The sequence below is a fragment of the Lissotriton vulgaris genome, chromosome 7, assembly GCF_964263255.1.
Source record: "Lissotriton vulgaris chromosome 7, aLisVul1.2, whole genome shotgun sequence".
Taxonomy (NCBI): Eukaryota; Metazoa; Chordata; class Amphibia; order Caudata; family Salamandridae; genus Lissotriton; species Lissotriton vulgaris.
The window spans coordinates 521,516,751-521,536,713 of record NC_141695.1 but is presented as its reverse complement, the minus strand read 5'-3'; the positions used below and the strand labels follow the sequence as shown (position 1 = coordinate 521,536,713).

General features: G+C 51.1%; 1 protein-coding gene across 3 annotated transcripts in view; it reads right to left on the bottom strand.

Moving 5' to 3' along the window:
• Positions 1 to 19,963, bottom strand: part of TBCD (tubulin folding cofactor D) — a 2,218,561-nt gene that overhangs the window by 141,298 nt on the left and 2,057,300 nt on the right. For all 3 annotated transcript variants that reach the window (XM_086930600.1, XM_086930601.1, XM_086930602.1), the window contains one exon: positions 10,556 to 10,645. In XM_086930600.1, coding sequence (XP_086786726.1) covers positions 10,556 to 10,645 — 90 coding nt within the window. The remainder of the gene's footprint in view (positions 1 to 10,555; positions 10,646 to 19,963) is intronic.

Genomic DNA, 19,963 nt, shown 5'->3' with positions numbered 1-19,963 from the left:
TCGATGGCCCCCTTGGCCAAGGGGGCCATAACTTCCTGTTGGAGAAGCGCAAAATGATCCCCCGACATGCAGTGGAACTGAGTTGGCATGGCAGGGGGGGTAGACTCGAAGGGGTGTGGAAGGTGATGCCGACTCCTGCCGCCCACTGGCGTGAGGTGCACCCCAAAGCTCGGACTGGGAAGGCTTTGAGGCGAATGATGCGGGAGCGGAGGTGGACTTACCAGCCCGCTGTGCCGCCACGGCGGCCTCCACGCCCACTTCCGCGCTGAGTCTGGTTCTTCACAGGCTTCTGACTGAACGAGCGGGCAGGGGTGCCCCTTCCGGGGCCACAAAAGGAGCAAAAGAACAAGTTACTTACCTTCGGTAACGATATATCTGTAAGAAACATTAGTTAGTGTTAGATTCCTTACCTTAGAATATCCCCAGGCGTCAGTCTGGATCCGGAAACTTTTGCGTAGCAGTACCCCTGCGCGTCGGTAGGCGTCGTCTGCAGGCGTCCCCTGCGGCTCCGCGTCCGTCGTCGGCGTCGTGCGCCGTGATGACGTCGCTGGAGTACATAGACGCCGCCTCCGCGCGCTGACGTCAGTTCTTTGCACACAGCTTTTCCGCGCCAGGAGACGCAGAGCCATGAGAGAACCAACACTGGTGCCATGTACAAACTAGGGCCCTGAAAGGGATGACCTTAACCCTAGGTATCAGTTCGCAGAACGGGGAGGATGGGTGGGTTCGGTAAGGAATCTAACACTAACTAATGTTTCTTACAGATATATCGTTACCGAAGGTAAGTAACTTGTTCATCTGAAAGAAACACGTTAGTGTTAGATTCCTTACCTTAGAATACATACCCCAGCAATACCAACCCCGGTGGTGGGTCTGCGAATCAATACAAAACTACACCAGAAAGTCCTGGAGGACAGAACGGCCAAAGAAGCCATCCCTCCGGACTTGACTGTCCAGGCAGTAGTGCCTCGCAAAGGTGTGCAGCGAGGCCCAAGTAGCCGCTTGGCAAATGTCCTGCAAGGGGACTCCCCGGCCCAGGGCAGTAGTAGCCGCCGTGGCCCGAGTGGAATGGGCCCTCAGCCCAACAGGAGGCTCCTTCCGAGCCAAAGAGTAGCACGCTTTGATGCAGAGGACGACCCATCGAGAGATGGTTCGCTTACAAACCGCCCGTCCCTTCTTCGCACCCACGTAGCCAACAAACAGTTGGTCATCCACCCGGAACTGGCGTGTGCGATCCATGTAGAATGAAAGCGCACGTTTTGGGTCCAGACGGTGGAGCCGCTCTTCATCCTTTGAAGGATGCGGAGGCGGGAAGAAGGAAGGGAGGGTGATGGACTGCCCGATGTGAAAGGCCGAAACAACCTTGGGCAGGAAAGAAGGTCTAGTCCTCAGAACCACCTTGTCAGGATGAATGGACAGGAAAGGAGGTTGGACAGAAAGAGCCTGGAGCTCACTCACTCTCCTGGCAGAGGTGATGGCAACCAGGAAAGCCGTCTTTAAAGTCAGGAGACGGAGAGGACAAGAATGAAGGGGCTCAAAGGGAGCACACATCAGGAAGGTCAGAACCAGGTTCAAATCCCACTGAGGCATCACAAACGGAACAGGTGGAAACATGTGAGTGATGCCTTTTAAGAACCGAGTTACAATCGGGGATTTGAACAAAGAAGGCTGATCAGGAAGCCTCAAAAAGGCTGAAAGGGCAGAAAGGTAGCCCTTGATAGTGCCCAGAGCAGAGCCCTGCTGGGCAAGAGAAAGAAGAAACAGAAGAACCTCCGAAAGAGGGGCAGAGAGAGGATCCACAGCCTTTGCTGTGCACCATGCCACAAATCTGTTCCACCGACAGGCGTATACCGACTTAGTGGAGGGACGCCTGGCTGCCAGAATAACATCACAGACTTCAGGAGGCAAGTCAAATGGCCTCAACTGCCGCCGCTCAATCTCCAAGCATGGAGGTGGAGACTGGACAGGTTCGGGTGGAGGACCGTCCCCTGCTGCTGCGACAGAAGGTCCTCCTGAAGAGGCAGGCGGATCGGGGGACCGACTGACATGCTGAGTAGCTCGGGATACCAGTACCTTCGAGCCCAGTCCGGAGCCACAAGGATAACTTGGGCCCGGTCGCGCCTGATGATCTTCAGCACTCTGGGCAGAAGTGGTATAGGCGGAAAGGCGTATAACAGACCGCAACTCCACTCGCGCCGAAAGGCGTCGCCGTGCGAGTGCCGTCTTGGAAACTCCAACGCGCAGAACTGATGACATTGCGCGTTCTCTTCTGTGGCGAATAGATCTAACCAAGGCTCTCCCCATTGCCGAAAGATGCCTTGCGCCACGTCCGAGTTCAGACGCCATTCGTGATCCATCGAGCACCGACGGCTGAGTTCGTCCGCCCTGGCGTTCAGAGAACCTGCCAGGTGTTGAACCGTCAGAGTCACGCCCTGACGTTCCAGCCATTGCCAGAGGCGCAGAGCCTCCTGGCAAAGGGTCCACGACCCCACTCCGCCCTGTTTGTTGCAGTACCACATGGCGGTGGTGTTGTCGGTGAACACCTGCACTACACTCCCGTTGACAAAGGGGAGGAATGCCTTCAGTGCCAGACGAATCGCCCGCAGCTCCAACAGATTGATATGGAGCCGGGACTCCGCCGGAGACCAGATGCCTCTGATCTCTGCCTCTCCCAAGTGGCCACCCCAGCCCAGGAGGGACGCGTCCGTCACGACAACGTGCTCCGGTTGGGGAAGGGAGAGGGACTTGCCCCTGACCCAATCGCGGTCCGTAAGCCACCACTGCAGTTGTCTCGCAGTGCCCTCCGAGATCAAGACGTGGTCGGACAAGTTGCCCTGATGCTGGGCCCACTGAAACTTCAGGTCCCACTGCAGAGCCCGCATCCGCCACCTGGCGTGATGCACCAGAAGGATGCAGGAAGCCATCAGTCCCAGCAGCCGCAGCGTCAACCTGACCGAGACTCGGGATAGCGGCTGAAAGATGGGAATCAAAGCCTGAATATCCCGAACCCGCCGTTCCGGAGGATAAACCCGAAACTGCGCCGAGTCCAGAACCGCTCCGATGAAAAGGAGCTTTTGAGAGGGACACAGGTGTGATTTCGGCACGTTGATGGAGAACCCCAGGTCGTCCAAGAGGTCTGCCGTCATCTGAAGGTGGTGGACGACTGTCTGGGGCGAGCCCGCCTTCAACAACCAGTCGTCTAGGTAGGGGAAGACTGAAACCCCTAACCTGCGCAGATGGGCTGCGACCACCGCCATCACCTTTGTGAACACCCGTGGGGCGCTGGTAAGGCCGAAGGGGAGCACGATAAACTGAAAGTGCTCCTGGCCTACCGTGAACCGCAGGTAACGCCGGTGGGCCGGCAGGACGGGGATGTGAAAATAGGCGTCCTGCAAGTCCAACGCTACCATCCAGTCTTGCGGGTCTAGAGCAGCCAAGACCTGAGCTAACGTCAACATCTTGAACTTCTCCTTCCGGAGGAAGCCGTTGACGTTCCTTAGATCCAAGATAGGACGTAGGCCCCCCTTGTCCTTCTTGGGCACCAGAAAGTAGTGGGAATAACAACCACGCCCTACTTCTGGCCCAGGAACGCGCTCGATGGCCCCCTTGGCCAAGAGGGCCGTAACTTCCTCCTGCAGAAGTGTCAAGTGGTCCCCCGACACACGGTGGTTCTGCGGTGGCATGGCTGGAGGAGAGGTCTCGAAGGGGAGGGAGTAGCCCCTTCGGACAATTTGCAGCACCCACCTGTCCGAAGTGATTGTGCGCCAGTGAGCGTGGTGATGGCGAACCCTGCCACCCACTGGCGTCACATGGGGCCGAAAGCACGGACTAGGAGGATTTTGGGGTAGATGCTGCGGGGGAGGGTGTGGTCTGACCCCGCCGTTGTCCCCGACCGCCACCACGGCGGTTTCCACGGCCGCCACCGCGTTGAAAGGATTGTTGCGGCGCGTGGCTGGCAGCACGTGTGGGGGCGCCCCTTCCTTGGCCACGAAAGGGGCGAAACGAACCCGGTTGCTGACGCTGGGTCGAGAGACCCAAGGACTTGGCCGTGACCCTGGAGTCCTTGAAGCGTTCCAGCGCGTGGTCCGCTTTGTCACCGAACAGGTGACAGCCATCAAACGGCATGTCCATCAGTGTATTCTGGACATCAGCCGAAAAATTGGCGGATCTCAGCCAGGCGTGGCGACGAATCGCCACCGTCGTAGACATAGCTCTGCCCAGCGAGTCGGTCGTATCAAGACCACACCGAATTGAATATTTCGCTGCATCTCGGCCCTCAGCCACAGCCTGACCGAGTTTTGCCCGCACCTCCATGGGGCATTCTGGCAGCAGCTCCGCGACCGTATCCCACACAGAGTGGGTGTAGCGGCCCAAGAGGCAGGCGGTGTTGCAAGACCGCAGGCCCAAACTAATGGACGAGAAGACCTTTTTGCCAAACTGGTCATACCTCTTGGATTCCCGGTCGGGCGGGGCCGACGGGAATGCGGACTGGGAGGTCGAGGCCTGGATCACCAGACTCTCAGGAGTGGGGTGGGTAGACAGGTACTTGGGGTCGTCCGGACAAGGACGGTGGCGCCTGGCCACGTTCCGATCAACAGGCGCACCTGAAGCGGGCCTGGACCACGTGCCCAACAGAACGTCAGACAAGGCTTCATTAAACGGCAGCAGTGGCTCCAGTGGGCATGACTGCGGTTTGAAGACCTCGGTGAGGATGTTAGGCCTCACGGCCGCGACGGGGAGCTCAAGGTTTAAGGCCTTGGCAGCCCTCATCAGCACCACAGAATAGGCAGCTCCCTCCACCGATGCCACGGAAGGAGGAGAGATCAAACCAGGGTTAGGAGAGTCGTCCAAACCACTGGCATCCCCCAAGTCACCTGTCCAGTCCGGGTCATACTGGCACTCGCGAGCCAGAGGGTCCTCGGACCCCTCCCAACCTTCACCGTACTCCTCATCCTCTCCGTATTCGGAGTCAATGATGAAGACCGGCTCCTCGGGGTTCATGGGCCCCATCGGCGCCGGGACCGGCGTCGAGCGACGCCCGTCCGGCGCCGCGTCCGGCGTCGGAGAAGGTAAGGGGACGGCGCCGCCCGGAGCCGGCGCCGGAACCCCACCGCCGGCCGGAACCGGCAGTGGAGAACCGGCGCCGCGCGGGGGCGGCGTCGGGGGTAACCCCGATGGCAACGGCGCCGGGGAGGCCGGAAGACCAGCCGGCGCCGATCCCGAAGGCCCTTGCGGCGCCGGGGTCGGAGCCGTCGGCGGCGCCGGGGCCGGAGCACCCGACGGCGCCGAGGCAGGGACACCCGAACCGCCAGGGCCCCCAGACGGCAGCACTGGGCCCGAAGGCACCGTAGGCCCCGTCGGAGAAGCGAGCGCCCTCATGGCCATGAGGAACGCCTCGATCTCCTCAGGCGTCGCGCCATGCCCAGGGACCGGAGGGTATGAGGCAGGCCGCGCCGGCGACTCTCGCGGAGCCGCGGGGTTGGGGTCACCCGAGCCCCCGGCCGCATCGCGCGAGCGTCGGGGGGAGTCGGGGGTACGATGACGACGCCCCGACTTCCTGTGCTTCCTACCTGACGATCCTGACGAGTGGTGTCGTCTTCCGGAGCGCCCGGCGCGGCTCCGCGACCGCTCCCTCGAACGCTCTCTCGACCTCCGGCCGGACCGGGACCGCTCCCGGTCCCGACGTGGGGCCGACACCCGGAGCTCCAGTAGCTTGCGGGACCGCTCCCGCCTAGCCTTGTTGGTAAGGGCCCGGCAGTCGACGCAGGAGTCCACGTCGTGGTCGGGGCCCAGACACCGGAGGCAGAGGCGGTGATGGTCTGTGACCGACATCGTGCGCTCACAGTCATCGCAATTCTTAAACCCAGGCATCCTATCAGGCACAATTGAGAAAAAACAATCGAAAAACTTGGTCAAAGACCGGAGTACTGCTCTTCAGATCTGCGTCCACTGGCGCGGAAAAAAGAAGAACTGACGTCAGCGCGCGGAGGCGGCGTCTATGTACTCCAGCGACGTCATCACGGCGCACGACGCCGACGACGGACGCGGAGCCGCAGGGGACGCCTGCAGACGACGCCTACCGACGCGCAGGGGTACTGCTACGCAAAAGTTTCCGGATCCAGACTGACGCCTGGGGATATTCTAAGGTAAGGAATCTAACACTAACGTGTTTCTTTCAGATTGTAGACGTGGCTGGGCGCGTCGCGGAGAGACCCAAGGACTTGGCCGTAGCCCGAGAGTCCTTGAAACGCTCTGCTTTATCGCCAAACAGGCGAGTACCATCAAAAGGTATGTCCATGAGGGAACTCTGGACATCCCCCGGAAAACCCAGTGAACTGCAGCCAGGAATGGTGATGCAGGGCCACTGTTGTGGAGATCGCTCTCCCTAAGGAGTCTGCGGTGTCCAGGCCACACCGAATGGTGAACTTTGCAGCATCTTTTTTCTCAGCAACAGCCTGGGAAAGTACAGCCCGAACCTTTTCCGGGCACTGGGGCAGTGTCTGTGCCACTGTGTCCCACACAGCGTGAGAGTAATGGCCCAATAAGCATGTGGTGTTGACTGACCGCAGCCCTAAGCTGGCAGAGGAAAACAACCTATTGCCAAACTGCTCCAGCTTTTTCCGAATCCTTATCCGGCGGGGCAGTAGGGAACGCACTTTGGGAAGTGGAAGCCTGGATGACCAGAATCTCGGGAGTCAGATGATTTGTCAAAAAAGCCAGGTCACCCGGTGCCGGGCGCTGACGCCTGGCCATGTTCTTATCCACAGGAACCCCTGTGGCTGGCCTAGACCAGGTGCCCATCAGGACATCCGTCAATGCCTCATTAAACAGGAGCAGAGGTTCCGTAGAACTTGCCGCCGGCTGAAGTACCTCTGTAAGGAGGTTGGTCATGTGGGTGACAGTAGGCAGGTCAAGGGCCTCAACTACTCTACGGAGCACCATAGTATATGTGGCGCCCTCCTCCATGATAAACCCTGGCTCGGAGGAAAGGTCAAGGCCGCCTGTGTCCTCTGAGTCCTCCACCCATTCATTGTCAGACTCGCACTCCCGTGCAAGAGGGTCTTCCGACTCCTCCCAGTCATCCGCTTCCTCCACGGCCCGTGGTACAGGCGGCAGCGGTGTGGGAGGCACAGGGAAAAACAAGTGCTCCAATGGCATCGGAAAGGGAGCCGATCCGGATCCATGCCCCAATTAGGGTCCCAGCCAAAGCAAAATTGCCTGGAAAGTTGGGCAAGGGCGGAGGTGGGACAAACGGAACTCATGGCGGCGCCGGAAACAGAGCCGCAGCGGGTGCCGGGCCGGAGCCGCCGGCAGAATACCCTGGGGTTCTGGGGCTGGAGCTGTCGGCGGAGGATCTTGAGGTGCCGGGGCTCGAGCTGCCGGCGGAGGACCTTGCGGCACCAGAGGCGGAGCAGACGGCAGCACGGACGGCAAGCAAGGACCCTCAAAAGGGACCGCGGGCCAGAAGGCGCGCCGGAGGGAGCCCTTGCCTGAAAATGCGGTCCATGCCAGAAAAAAACTCTTGCACCTGGGCCGGAGTCGCTGACAGACCCGGATGAGGTGGGTAGGCCGCGGGACTCCCAGGCTCCAATGGAGCCGCAGGGGGGAACCCCTGGCCCCATCGTCCGCGTTTGGAGACCGACGAGGGGATGTCGGAGAGTGATCATGCTTCTTCAACTTCTTTTTGTGACGTCGCTTACCCGATTCCGAAGGCGAAGACTTGGACCCCGAGGAGCGATGGTGATGGCTCCGCGATCGGTCCCTCGAGCGAGCCCTGGACCGTGAATGGCGTGGAGACGGCTTCCGGGCTTCAAGCAGCTTTCGGGCCGCTTTTGAAAAACCTTCGGAGCCATGGCCAGACAGTCGGAACATGACCAGGAGTCATGGTCACGCTCCAAACATTAGAGACAAATGCAATGGGGGTCGGCCACCGACATCATATGGCGACAGGCCCCGCAGGATTTAAATCCAGGCATCCCTACGTGGCACCAGTAGTCGAGGACTCAAAAGAAGTAGAGACAAAGGCCTCAAAAAAATTAGTCAAATAGTGACAATGGTACATGCTCTAACCCGATCTGCACTTGCTGGCGCGGAAAAAGAAAGAACTGACGTCAGCACGCATGGGTGGGGCCCAAGTAGTCTCTGTGATATCATCCTGGCATTTACAACGCCAGCGACGGATGCTGAGCTGCACAACGCCACCTACCGGCGTGCAGTGGTACTGCTGACGAAAAAAATTCCGGCTCCAGTCTGATGCCTGGGGATATTCTAAGCTAAGGAATCTATCACTAACGTGTCTCTTTCAGATGGTGGTTTTGTACCAGGAATTTAGTGAGCTGCTGGTTGTTGGCTTTCTCCAGTACTTTAACCGGGTAGGGGAGCAGGGAGATTGGCTGGTAATAGTTGAGATCCCTGGGGTCAGCGAAGGCTTTCTTTAGGAAGGATCTGACGTCTTTGTTTTCCAGGAAGGTTGCTGTGGAGATGGAGGTGTTTAGGATGCTGGTGAGCTGCGAGCTTCGTAGCAAGGTTTTAGAGGTGGTGGGGCAGAGGCCGATGGGCACCCTGGAGTGGGTGGAAGACATGATGACTGAGGTGGTCAGGGTGGTGAGTGGAGACCAGGTGGTAATGGTTTCGCTGATAATCACTGGCCACTAATACTGGTCATTGGCTGGTAGAGGTCTTTGGGGTTGAAGGTGGCGGGTTGGAGGTTAAAGTTGTCGTAAATATTGGTGATCCTGCTGTGGAAGTAGTCAGAGAGAGTGCCGCAGAGTTCTTGGGAGGGGAGGTTTGTGTTCTCTATGGCTGTTGGGTTGGACACTAACAAAAGCAAAGACATCTTCCCCATTGTGAATGATTTTACCTCATAAGCAGCTTACTCCAACTCGATCACCTCCTCGGAGGACCTCTGCAACAATCTCTCTCAATTCTTCAGCAACAAAATCACCAACATTTACAGGAACTTCAACCCACAACTGGACTCGGAAGATCTCCACAAACGCTTCCCGATCATATCCAAAGAACCACTGCTCACCACATGATCTTAGAGAAAATCTTCAACAGAGGCCCCACCAAATACCTAAAAGACCACCAACTCCTCAATGCCACTCAATTCTGGTTTCAGATCTAACCAAAGCATATCAACTGAGCTCATCAAGGCGATGGATGACATCTGCATGACTCTGGTGGAGGGAGACATAGCAACCCTGATCCTTCTGGACCACTTTGCAGCATTTGACATGGTCTCCTATCCCATCCCCATCCAAAGCCTACATTATATCGGAATACAAGGTCCCAGTCAGCCTGACTGGCACCGTATACCTCAGACCCCCGTGACATCAGCTACGGAGTTCCGCAAGGATCCTCCTGAGACCGTCCTTCTCCAAAGCATCATCTACTCTCATGACAACAACACCCTCTCCTTTGCTGACGGTGCACAACCCATTGACAAGTTTAATGTCTGCAGAACTGAAATTGCCTACTGGATTAAGGCCAACTGCCTGAAGCTGAACACAGCCAAGACTGAAATCATGATTTGCCGGTAGAGCACTTCATCTTGGGACTTCACCTGGTGGCCAACAGAGCTGGGACTTACCACCACCACCCACACCAAGAACCTGAAGACTGTTATCAACAGCAAATTTAACATGAGTGTCCAAGTCAATGTCTTCACCGACAAATGCTTCCATTCCCTGAAGATGTGGAGAAAGATTTTCAAATGGCTCCCCATCAGCATCTGGAAAACTGGAAAGCACACCCTTTTCACAGGCAAGCTGAACTAAGGAACACCCTTCATGCAGGGATCACAACAAAAAACAGAAGGCTGCAGACCAATCGGAACTCCGTGTTCATAATTACTTTTAACCGCCTATATGGCACTCACATCACACCGCACATGAAGGAGCTCCACTGACTTTCTATGCACAAACTAGCACAATTCAAACTCCTCACACATACTTTTAAGGCATTACTTAACAAGGGCCCAGCATAACTCAACAATCGCATCTGCTTTGGCAAACCTTCCAAATACCTCCACTCATTAAGAATCCTACTTACACACAGACCACGCAAACCAGCAGCGATCAAGCCTTCTCTTACATTGTTCCTAAAATGTGGAACAGCCTGCCACTACTCATAACAAACTCCTACCAAATTTTAGAATTACGTAGGAATCTGAAGCAATGGCTTTTCAAGTAGTCCCACTATTTACTAAGTTTGGCTAGACTCACATCTGCTCAGTGCTAGAATATCCTTTTGGGTGATAGCATGCTCTACAATTCTGCACAACGTAACAAAGACTATTGTACCTGTTCAGCCTGCAAAAAAAGGGAGGTGCAAGGAACATAGAGGGGGTTTTAGGTCAAAGTCTGATAGAAATGTACATGAAATAAGATTACTTAAGTAGCTTATTTTCTAAAGAAGTTGAGGAAAATAAACAAAATAACGTGACTTAACGAAGCCTTGTATCATGAGAAAGCCTGGATAACATGTATAATACATTTACAGTTTTTCATGTACTGGTTTTTGTTGCTGCTAGCACAAACACCGGGTAACTCACACTGCTATGCTGGATCGGAGTTTTGGGATGTCTTTAGACTTCTTGATTTCCTCCTTGCAAAGTGATACCAGTTCCAAAGCAAATGGATGGCTGGAAAGAGAAATGAGGTTCAGCGGTTGGAAGGAGCAAACAAACAATGCATACACATATGATACTGTTAAACGCACCTTCCTCCCCCAATTAAGAAAGTCGAAAATAGTGTTAGCAGCTTCGCTTCAAAACTGTCTTGAATGAATCTGCAGATAATGAGGACATGAGCAGTGGATACACAAAATACAGCCACAGCATACCCTAACACATACCAAAGCCAACATACTGGTCAAATACAACCAACTCTTGCCTCTCTCATATCGAGCATGTTCCATACCCAATGGTGAAAACTGAAACAAAGACCATGGAAATGGAACGAAGGCATAGTCAAGCAATCTCGTAATACAGCAATACACCACTTTAAAATATAGTGCGCGTTCAGTTATAGCTCTTTTACGTTCTGAAATAGTGACACTCTTTGGGACCAGTACAACAAGCAAGAAGCGAGCCGAGGAGTATGTAAGGGATGTGGAAAGTGCATTACACAGCATTGACTATAGCAGTAAAGAGGGTTCAATTGTTCTCTTGATTACAGAGCATTGTTGCCTCCATGTGATTGGCTGCTTTAATAGTGATAATTAAGTAGCCACCCAGTCAAAGTGTGTTACATAGCATTGCAAATGGCAGCAAAGATGGCAATTTTTTTCATACAGATTGTTGTTGCCCCTGGAAGAAATTACCACATATTCAGAAATCGACATATTTTAACATATTAGAAATGCAATCTAGAACATGTTTAAAAAACAAATGAAATGTCCATTTTAGAAATGACTCACAAAATGTGCAAATGCCTTTTAGTACAACAAACAAACAAAACCAAAATATATTGTAGAGGAACAAATGCAGATGTGAAAGATATTATTACAAATGCTTCCTTTATAATTGCATGCTTTCAAAACTTTTGTACCAAACAACTTTACTTTAGCCTGTGCAGTTGACTGAGCGGTGTACCAACACCAGACACTCCAATAACATATACTCACCTGGGCCCATAAACACACACCATTGAGTAAACCGCTGAAGTAAAAGTTTATGATTTTCCACAATTCAAGAATAGTTATTTCTTACTTTTAGCTAACCTTTCACTGATCAAAAAGTGGACCTTTAGTTGAACTAGTTGATGGTGAAAATTAACTTAATTCTAACTTTTCTACACTTTGAAGTAAATAACCACAGACTCAGGTAAGTTTCAAGTCTTTCTCTATATTAATTGCAGGTGTACCACTTCAAAATTACAGTACAGTTACCATCACTCATAGGAAAGAAAGTTCAATTAATCAATCATCAAACATACTTCAAAACTTTGCAATGACTTGTGCTCACAAAGGAGAGGATAGAGAGAAAACAACATCTGCAAATGCATAAAATATAGTTACAAAGGATGGTGTGAAGGCCAACCCCCTGGCCAAAGGGCTGGTAAGGGCTCCCAGGGATAGTTTCAGGAGACAAAGGCTTCAAGACAGGATTCAGGACAGGATAGATGACCTCTATAGCACAGACGCTTGCATCGCACCCCTGTCTGACACTCTCTTCCTCCTCAAAATTCTTCCGCGATCTTCTGTTTAACCCCAATTAAATTAGTATAGATGGTACTGCATTCGATTCTTCATCAGCATCTCTCGTTACTCCGACAGCACCCACGGCTCACAGCATCTCAGTATTGACGTCTCTCTGTCTGACAGTATCCCGAGCTCTGCAGCATTCAGCAAATCTTCATCTAACTAAAAACAACCTCAGTTATACCTTCTGCTCTTTATGTACCATATCGCAAAAATACTAAATTTAATTGGACAGGCAAAGGGGGGAAGATCATCACACCATGCTTACATATCACTTTTTTAGTTAGCCCATTGTTAACAAACCCATCCCCTTAATTTTTATTCATGTTTTTATTTTCCCACCCGCATTCACATTTAATTTGCAACAAATATTGACAAATAAACATGTAGACTCATTTATTTTGATTTTTTTCACTGCTGCTTCTGGCACATTTCGACCTTGTCCTCTTCCCGACCCACACGTCATTCTTCCAGGTTGACTTTCAGTTGTCATGCGCAATTATCACATGACTTAGTTCACTTCGGCCAGCAGAGAGCAACAATAACAACAACAAAAAACACAGGATGGTAACAAGGGTGTAAGGTCAATAAATAAAATACACGAGAGGCCCAAATACGCACTAGTGATAAAGTCAGAAAGACAGATGTTATTTCCAAAAATAAATTGTTTCACTGTATACCACCCATCTATACTCTAACCCCTTTTCCTTAATAATACTTTCCCCGCATTATCATTAGGAAAATAGCGCGATTTCGCTTCAGCTAAGCAGGTGCCATGCACGCGAGTCTTCAAGACTCCATTTTAGTGCCTTCTGCTCATGCGGAAGAATTTCCCTCCAAGCATTAATACGTCACATTACATAGATGCAGTTGACACATGCGCAGTAAAGATTTCCCAGTTAGAGCAGTTTTAATAATTTGTTCGAGCCGTTACTTTTAGCAAACACATATGCAAGCTTCACTAATTCATGTGTTTATGTATACGTAATTAATAACATGTTAATGAGCTAAACGAGAGGATTGCTTCCGAGCAAGTCTCTTTTCTACGACTCCTTGCTCCATCACAGTGACGAGGCCCGAGGCTTCCTTTTTGACCTTTGTTCATAGTAAATTATTCTGTGCCACAGCCTAACATTGATGTCTTCTTAGCAATGTGCTGACTTCAATATTATATTTATTTAGCTCCCCTCGCCCCATGTTAGCTCATTTCCACTAAGAATAATAGAATTATTAAAACTGTAAAAGGACAAATGGTGATGTAGACTTATAAATGTTGCTCCACATTAACTTGATATATGTTTTCATATTTGCTGACAAGGCTTTGTTTCTACGCTGAAACTCATAGTGCGTATTTACTTAGGTAAGAGCGTTCTCATGGGAACCTTCCCTCATGTAACAGTTATGCAAGAAAACTGTACCGATCCAGACGACGAGAGTGCAGACTTTGGGAATCGGAAGAAGATGCATTGTTTGACTGACAACACCACCTTATGAGCTGTTCTGATTGGACATCGAGTGAAGGTGTCTTCGAAGATTGATACATGTTTTCAAAAGTTGTAATAACAAGTGTTCCTAGCTAGTTAGGTGGCACACCTCTACTTCCTCTTTATGTCCGGTAGTCTTGCTGCTGGATTTCTCCTCTACCCGAAATTCTTCTTTATGGGGAGTTGATTTCCTTTAGATCTCTTGAGGTGATTCCTTTATTAATTTGTGAAGAATGCTACAGCACGGATCACTATTCTAAAATAGTTGCTACTGCAATTGTGGGAAACTCAGCTGAGTTTTCTAGCACAACTTTGTGAGAAGTTCGACCCTCATTTACCACTCCTTTCAAACCAAACTCTCTGAGGGGACTTATTTAGAATAGGTCACTTAGCTAGCTTACTGGGTTTCTTTTTGGAACACGTCTTGATTACTGATATTGAATCTCTTCTCTTAATTCTGTAAATTACTAAACTGAATAAAGAAATGTCAGATTCTAAACTTATAGATAAAATATTTATTTATTTATTTATTTACGCAACTTTTATAGCGCGACAAATACCCGAAGGTGTCTCGGCGCTGTGGAGCAACAAAGGTTCATCATCCTACCATCTTCTCACTGGTTGAACAACCATGTTTTCAGAAGCCTACGGAAACTGATCAGATTCGGAGCGGCTTTTATGGCAGTTGGCAAAAGATTCCAAAGTTTTGGAGTGGCCACGAGAAAGCGCCTATCACCCCAGGTGACTGATCTTGTACGTGGCACCGGCAGAAGACTGGTATTGGCCGATCTTAGTTGCCTTTTGGGGGTATAGAGCTGAAAAGCTTCGATCAAGAATCTGGGTCCTGTGCAATGTATGGCCTTATAAGCAATGCAGAGGGCCTTGAATTTTACGCGGCTCTCAACTCTCAGCCAATGAAGCTGACGAATACCAAGGGTGGTAGATTTGCGGCGAGGGATGTTGAGGAGAATCCTAGCAGCCGCGTTCTGAATAGATTGCAGCTTCGTTATGACACGCTTCTGAGTGTGGAGGAAGAGAGCGTTCCCATAATCTATTTTTGAGAAGACTAAGGTAAATAAAGCCTTTAAAACAATTTCACCCTCTCATCATTGACTCATTGTAAATCATAAATGTCCATGATGTTTTGATGACTTTATTCCACAGGGAGCTCTAATTCCCCACACAGTGGAAAAGGTCCATCGACCTTTCCGGAGCATGGAGGATTACCCATGGTGTTATTTGTAAGTGGGTGTATGAAAAGGTCTGAACCATCAAGGAGAATCCCTTTGGGCTCCAGCAACCTCTTGTAATTGGCTGCTTTGATATTACTAATTAAGTAGCCTGCTTGTCTCTCAACAGTCTAGTCTATGTTCGAATGTGCTGTCTGAAAACCAAACTGTGAAACCTTAATCATAAAACACAGGTCGCTGTTGGTAAGTAAGCATTCTGAACAACTCAAATCTAAGTCTATGGGTCTAACTCAATGCAGGACAACAGGACTGGTGAGGCACTATGAAAGAGGCAGCTGGGAACTTCACAGCCTGGTATTGGTGCAAAGCTCCTGTTGAACAAGTGCTTGGACCCCGACACTGATGGGTCTGTTGATAGGGTTTGCATTGAAGCAGTAAACTGGGCCAGGTGTGGCGCCGCGGCCAGGGTGACTGACTCCGGAATCTGGGGATCACGGTTCGATCCCCAGGGCTGGCGGCAGATTAGCCCAGCACCATGTGATTCTGGGCAATAGCTTGCTTAATCTTCCCGACTGCCCCCAGCGCCTAGAGACCCTTACAGGTGATTGTGCGCTTTACAAATGTGGATTATTATTATTATTATTATTATAGGCTTCGTGCTTGTAAAAATCAGATCTATCCTGGGATGGACATCCTAGCCCAGCACCTGCCAATTCAAAGAATGAGACAACACTCAATGAACTTTATGTGACTCTGAGTCTGGTACTTTGCTCCATGCCACCAGATCCTGCTCAGAGGCTACTGCTGGCGGCCAAGCTTCCTACAGAAACGATGCTGCGATAGAGTCCAGGGCGCCCACAAACAGCACTGGAACAGTATCAAAGACCAGTTTTTATTAAATTAAGCATTTCTGTATTTTTATATGGTTATGAGCATATCCTATTTGATTAAGTTCTACCCACTGTATGGAGAACGAAATAAATGGCCAGAGTTGGAGTAAAACTAAAACACAAAAGGCAAAGAGGCTTCGTTCATATGAAGTCACTTAGAGCAGTAATGCGGCCTTCACCGCTCATGCTTGGGTAGTTACTAAACCAGCTATTTCCAGAACCATTTTTCTGAAAGTACAGTATTTAAGTCTTCTCTATTTGTTTTTATAACGTATGTGGGTCGGTTGCCAAACCTATGACAGGATAATTGCTTTCAATTATAACTTCGATTATACTGCAGGAAAGAATTATATGCATTTGACATTCTTCATCCTTGGCTTTCCAGCTCTTAAATGTTTTATTTATTGAGTTTCCTTAATGCTTTTCCATCCCTGTATGTATTATTTGTGCTGACGTTTTAGTAAAAAGCATATCATTTTGCCAAATGGAACTATAATAACTATATTTTCAAGTGTTCCACGTTTCATATGATATTATGTATTTTTCAGTGATCTTTCAGCCAGCTCCCTTCAAAATAAATCAGTAATGGAAGATGTTGTTTTCAATAGAGAAACTCTTCATCTGGACTCCGGAATCCCGCAAACGGACTAGAACATCAGTCAAAATAAATGCAATAAGCATTGGAACAATGCATTACACTTTGTGCCGAATATACTTATTTGATTGCTGAAATGCACAGGCAAATTACTTCTTTACTCAATAACCTTTATATCATTATGGCTATGATCCTACCCAGATGGATGCTTCTGCACAACATTGCTAGCAGTCGTCACAGGCAGTAGTATGACCCTTACATTTAGTAAAAAGCCCACGAAAGCAGGGGCGGATTACCGTATAATACGGCCCCAGGGGCACTCGGTGTATTACGGCCCCAGATGTTCACTGGAAGGCGGGCCAGATTGGGCCTGTGTGTAGCAGAGCAGCTGCACGTGATAACATAGAACCCTTAGATTCTGGGGTCGGGTCTCTATCAATCTACCAGTGATGAGATACGATGACTAAAGATGGTTCCGCTTTCTAATTTCCATTTCATACACTTTAAATCAGATCTTTTCAGCAATGCATGCGTGTGTTTTGGTTTCTCTAACCTCAAATGTAGGTCACATAAGTGTCAAGTCAGTGTTATTTGCAATCGGTCTGCCCGGCCCAGGTAGATGCTGCCAAGTCACCTTAAAGACGGGGGACGGCATAAGGCACTGTCCGACGCAGGACGCATAAATGAAACATGCCACGATGACTAGTAAAAGGTGGGCAACAGAGAGCGGAGCAAGATTGGGGAAGTGAAAAAAAAGAAAGGCACAAAATATAGAAAACATATAGGGGCTATGGAAGGGAAGGAGAGAAGACAGAAAAAAGATGAAGTGAAGGATGAGAGCGAGAGTTTGACGAGAGGGCAGAGGGAAGAAAGGGACAGGAAGGTAGAGTAACAGGCATTTACAATGCAAGTTTCGCCTTTGCAGAAGTTAGAGCTACTGGAATTGTAAATGACAAACTTTTTATTTATGTGTTGGTTTTGAAAACAGATAAATAAATAGCATTGTCATCTAAAATACCAATAGCTTAATCTCTCACAAATGCGAGACCCATTGCATTTTCAATACAATCGGTCGCGTATTTATGCAAGTTTGAGCTATTGACATTGCAAATAACAATGCGTTTAATTTATGTTTCAAAAACCAAAACATAAATAAAAGGTCTCACACTGCTGTCTTTCTCTCTCTCTCTCACACTGCTGGCTCTCTGACACTGCTGTCTCTCCCTAGAACACACACACTGCTGTCTCTCTGACACTGCTGTCTCTCCCTAGAACACACACACTGCTGTCTCTCACACTGATGTCTCTCTCACACACACTGCTGTTTCTCAAACACTGCTGTCTTTCTTACACACAATGCTGTCTCTCACACTGCTGTGTCTCATATACACTGCAGGTGTGGGTTGTGGGATGTGGGTTTCCAGCTCATATCACACACACACACACACACAGAGCCACACACACACAGCCACACGCACAGAGCCACACACACACAGAGCCACACACACAAACACACACACAGACACAGACACACACACATAGACAGACACATAGACACACACACAGAGACACACACATACACACTTGGCAGAGGGGATGAGGGCGATCACGGGGAGTTGGGTGCGAAGTTTTAGAATGGCGGGTACACGGGAAGGCTGGGACGCGGAGAAGGACACCTGGGAAGGGGGGCCGGTTTCTAGTGGTTGGTGGCTCAGTTGAGGGTTGCGGATGCGTGGATGGGGTGCTCAGGAACACAGGGTGTGGCTTGGCAGGTCAGTGGGTGGTGGTAGCGGGGGAGGTTTATGCGTGGAGATGCTGATGCGGTTGGGAGGCGACGGTGCGCAGGAGCAGTGGTTGCGGGAGTTGTGGTTGCCGTGGCCAGTGCCCGCCTCGGCGTGTGCAGGTGAGAGCATTTGGGTTCCAGAGGACGGAGAATGCGGGCGAGTGTGGCGGACCAGTTCCCCTAAGCCTAAGGGTTGCCGTTTGGGAGGCCCCCACACTGCGCAGCTCCCAGCAGACGGGCCCAGGTGTGGGAGCGCTCCGGGGGCCGCAGCTGGGGAGAGGGCTGGTGCGCCCCCTGGTGCAGGTGTCAGACTATGCGCTGCAGGGTGTGCAGGAGGCTGCAGGAGGCCGCCGTTGGTGGACTGCAGGAGTGCTTCACTTATGGGTGCGAATTTGGGCTTGGTGGGCACGTGGTGTGGGGGTGATCTGGGTGCCTGTTTTATGCAACACTTGTCACAGAGACGCTGACTGAGGCCTTGGTTAGGGGGGTTAGGTGCGGTTAGAGCGGCGGACCCTGATGCAGAGAGCTGGCCCATACCAGGGTTCAATTCCCGCCTCGGCGGGTCTTGGGCTCAATTTCTCGGACCTGATAATTCTCGCCTCGGTGCCTATTCTAATCATGGGTCCCACTCTGCAACTCTGGGCAATAGCTTGCTTAATCTCCACAATGGCCCCAACAGCGCTAGGATGCCTGGCTTCACCTTGGGGGTGCCCAGGAGTGGGCACTAAACAGGGAAAGGCCAGGAAGGGTTCCACAGCGGTATATGCACAGCGCCTTGAGACCCCTTTGGGGTGATTTGTGCGCTATATAAAAAGCACTACAGAGTTGCAGAGTGGGAGCCATGATTAGAGTAGGCACCGAGGGGAGAATTATCAAGTCCGTGGACATGAGCCCAAGACCCTGCCGCGTCGGGAATTGAACCCTGGTCCCGGGTCAGACCTCAGCATCAGGGTCTGCCGCTTCTAACCATTAAGCCACACTTCGTCAGTGGGAGCCTTTTCCGGTGTCGTGTGGGGTGGGTACTGGGACCGCACGGGGACATACCTGCCATCAGGAGTTGGCATAAATGTGCATGTGTGCTGAAGGAAATTGCAGTATATTTCAAACACTGGGCTGTACCGCTACCCTTTAATCAGCTTCAGGTGATTGCTATGTTTCGAGGCATCTTTGCACATTATATGCCTTCGATGCTGTTCTGTGTGTATGCTGGCGTGGTTGATATGTAGGCTAGTGAGATACTACATGTGCCAATAAACATTGAATGGATGGAACGTAGAGAAAGGGCTGCAGCTGGGCCAGGATGCGGGCCACACTTCAGGACACTATGCTTGTGGTCGGGTTCTTCTTTACTCACTTCTCTCATTCGGGTGCGGTGTGGGGGTCCCTCGTTGTCTCCCTCAGTTCTCGCTTCTCTCCGGAGAGCGAGGGGTTGCAGTTGGCGGAGCTCTTGGTTGGAGGGTGGCGGCGGTGGGACCACAGAGGGGAGCCATGGTGCTGGGGATGAGCGCTCCTGGGGTGATGGTGGGGGGGTTTGCGGGGCACAGTGTTTGAGGTCCCACGGGGACCACCTGATGGACCTTTTTGGCTGCGCCACGAGCGGGGGAGGGGGTATCGGGGTACAAATTTGGAGGGATGGGGGAGGGTCTCATGTCAGGGGAGGAGGCACAAGGGGGATGGGTACTCAATGGAGGTGAAGGGATGGGAGCAGGGGTTGGGAGCACGATGTTGGGGAAGAAAGGAAGTACAGTCTGGATTTCAGGGCGAAGGGACGAGCATTTTTAGTTATTTTATTTGCTGCGTTTTTATATAGCGCAGAC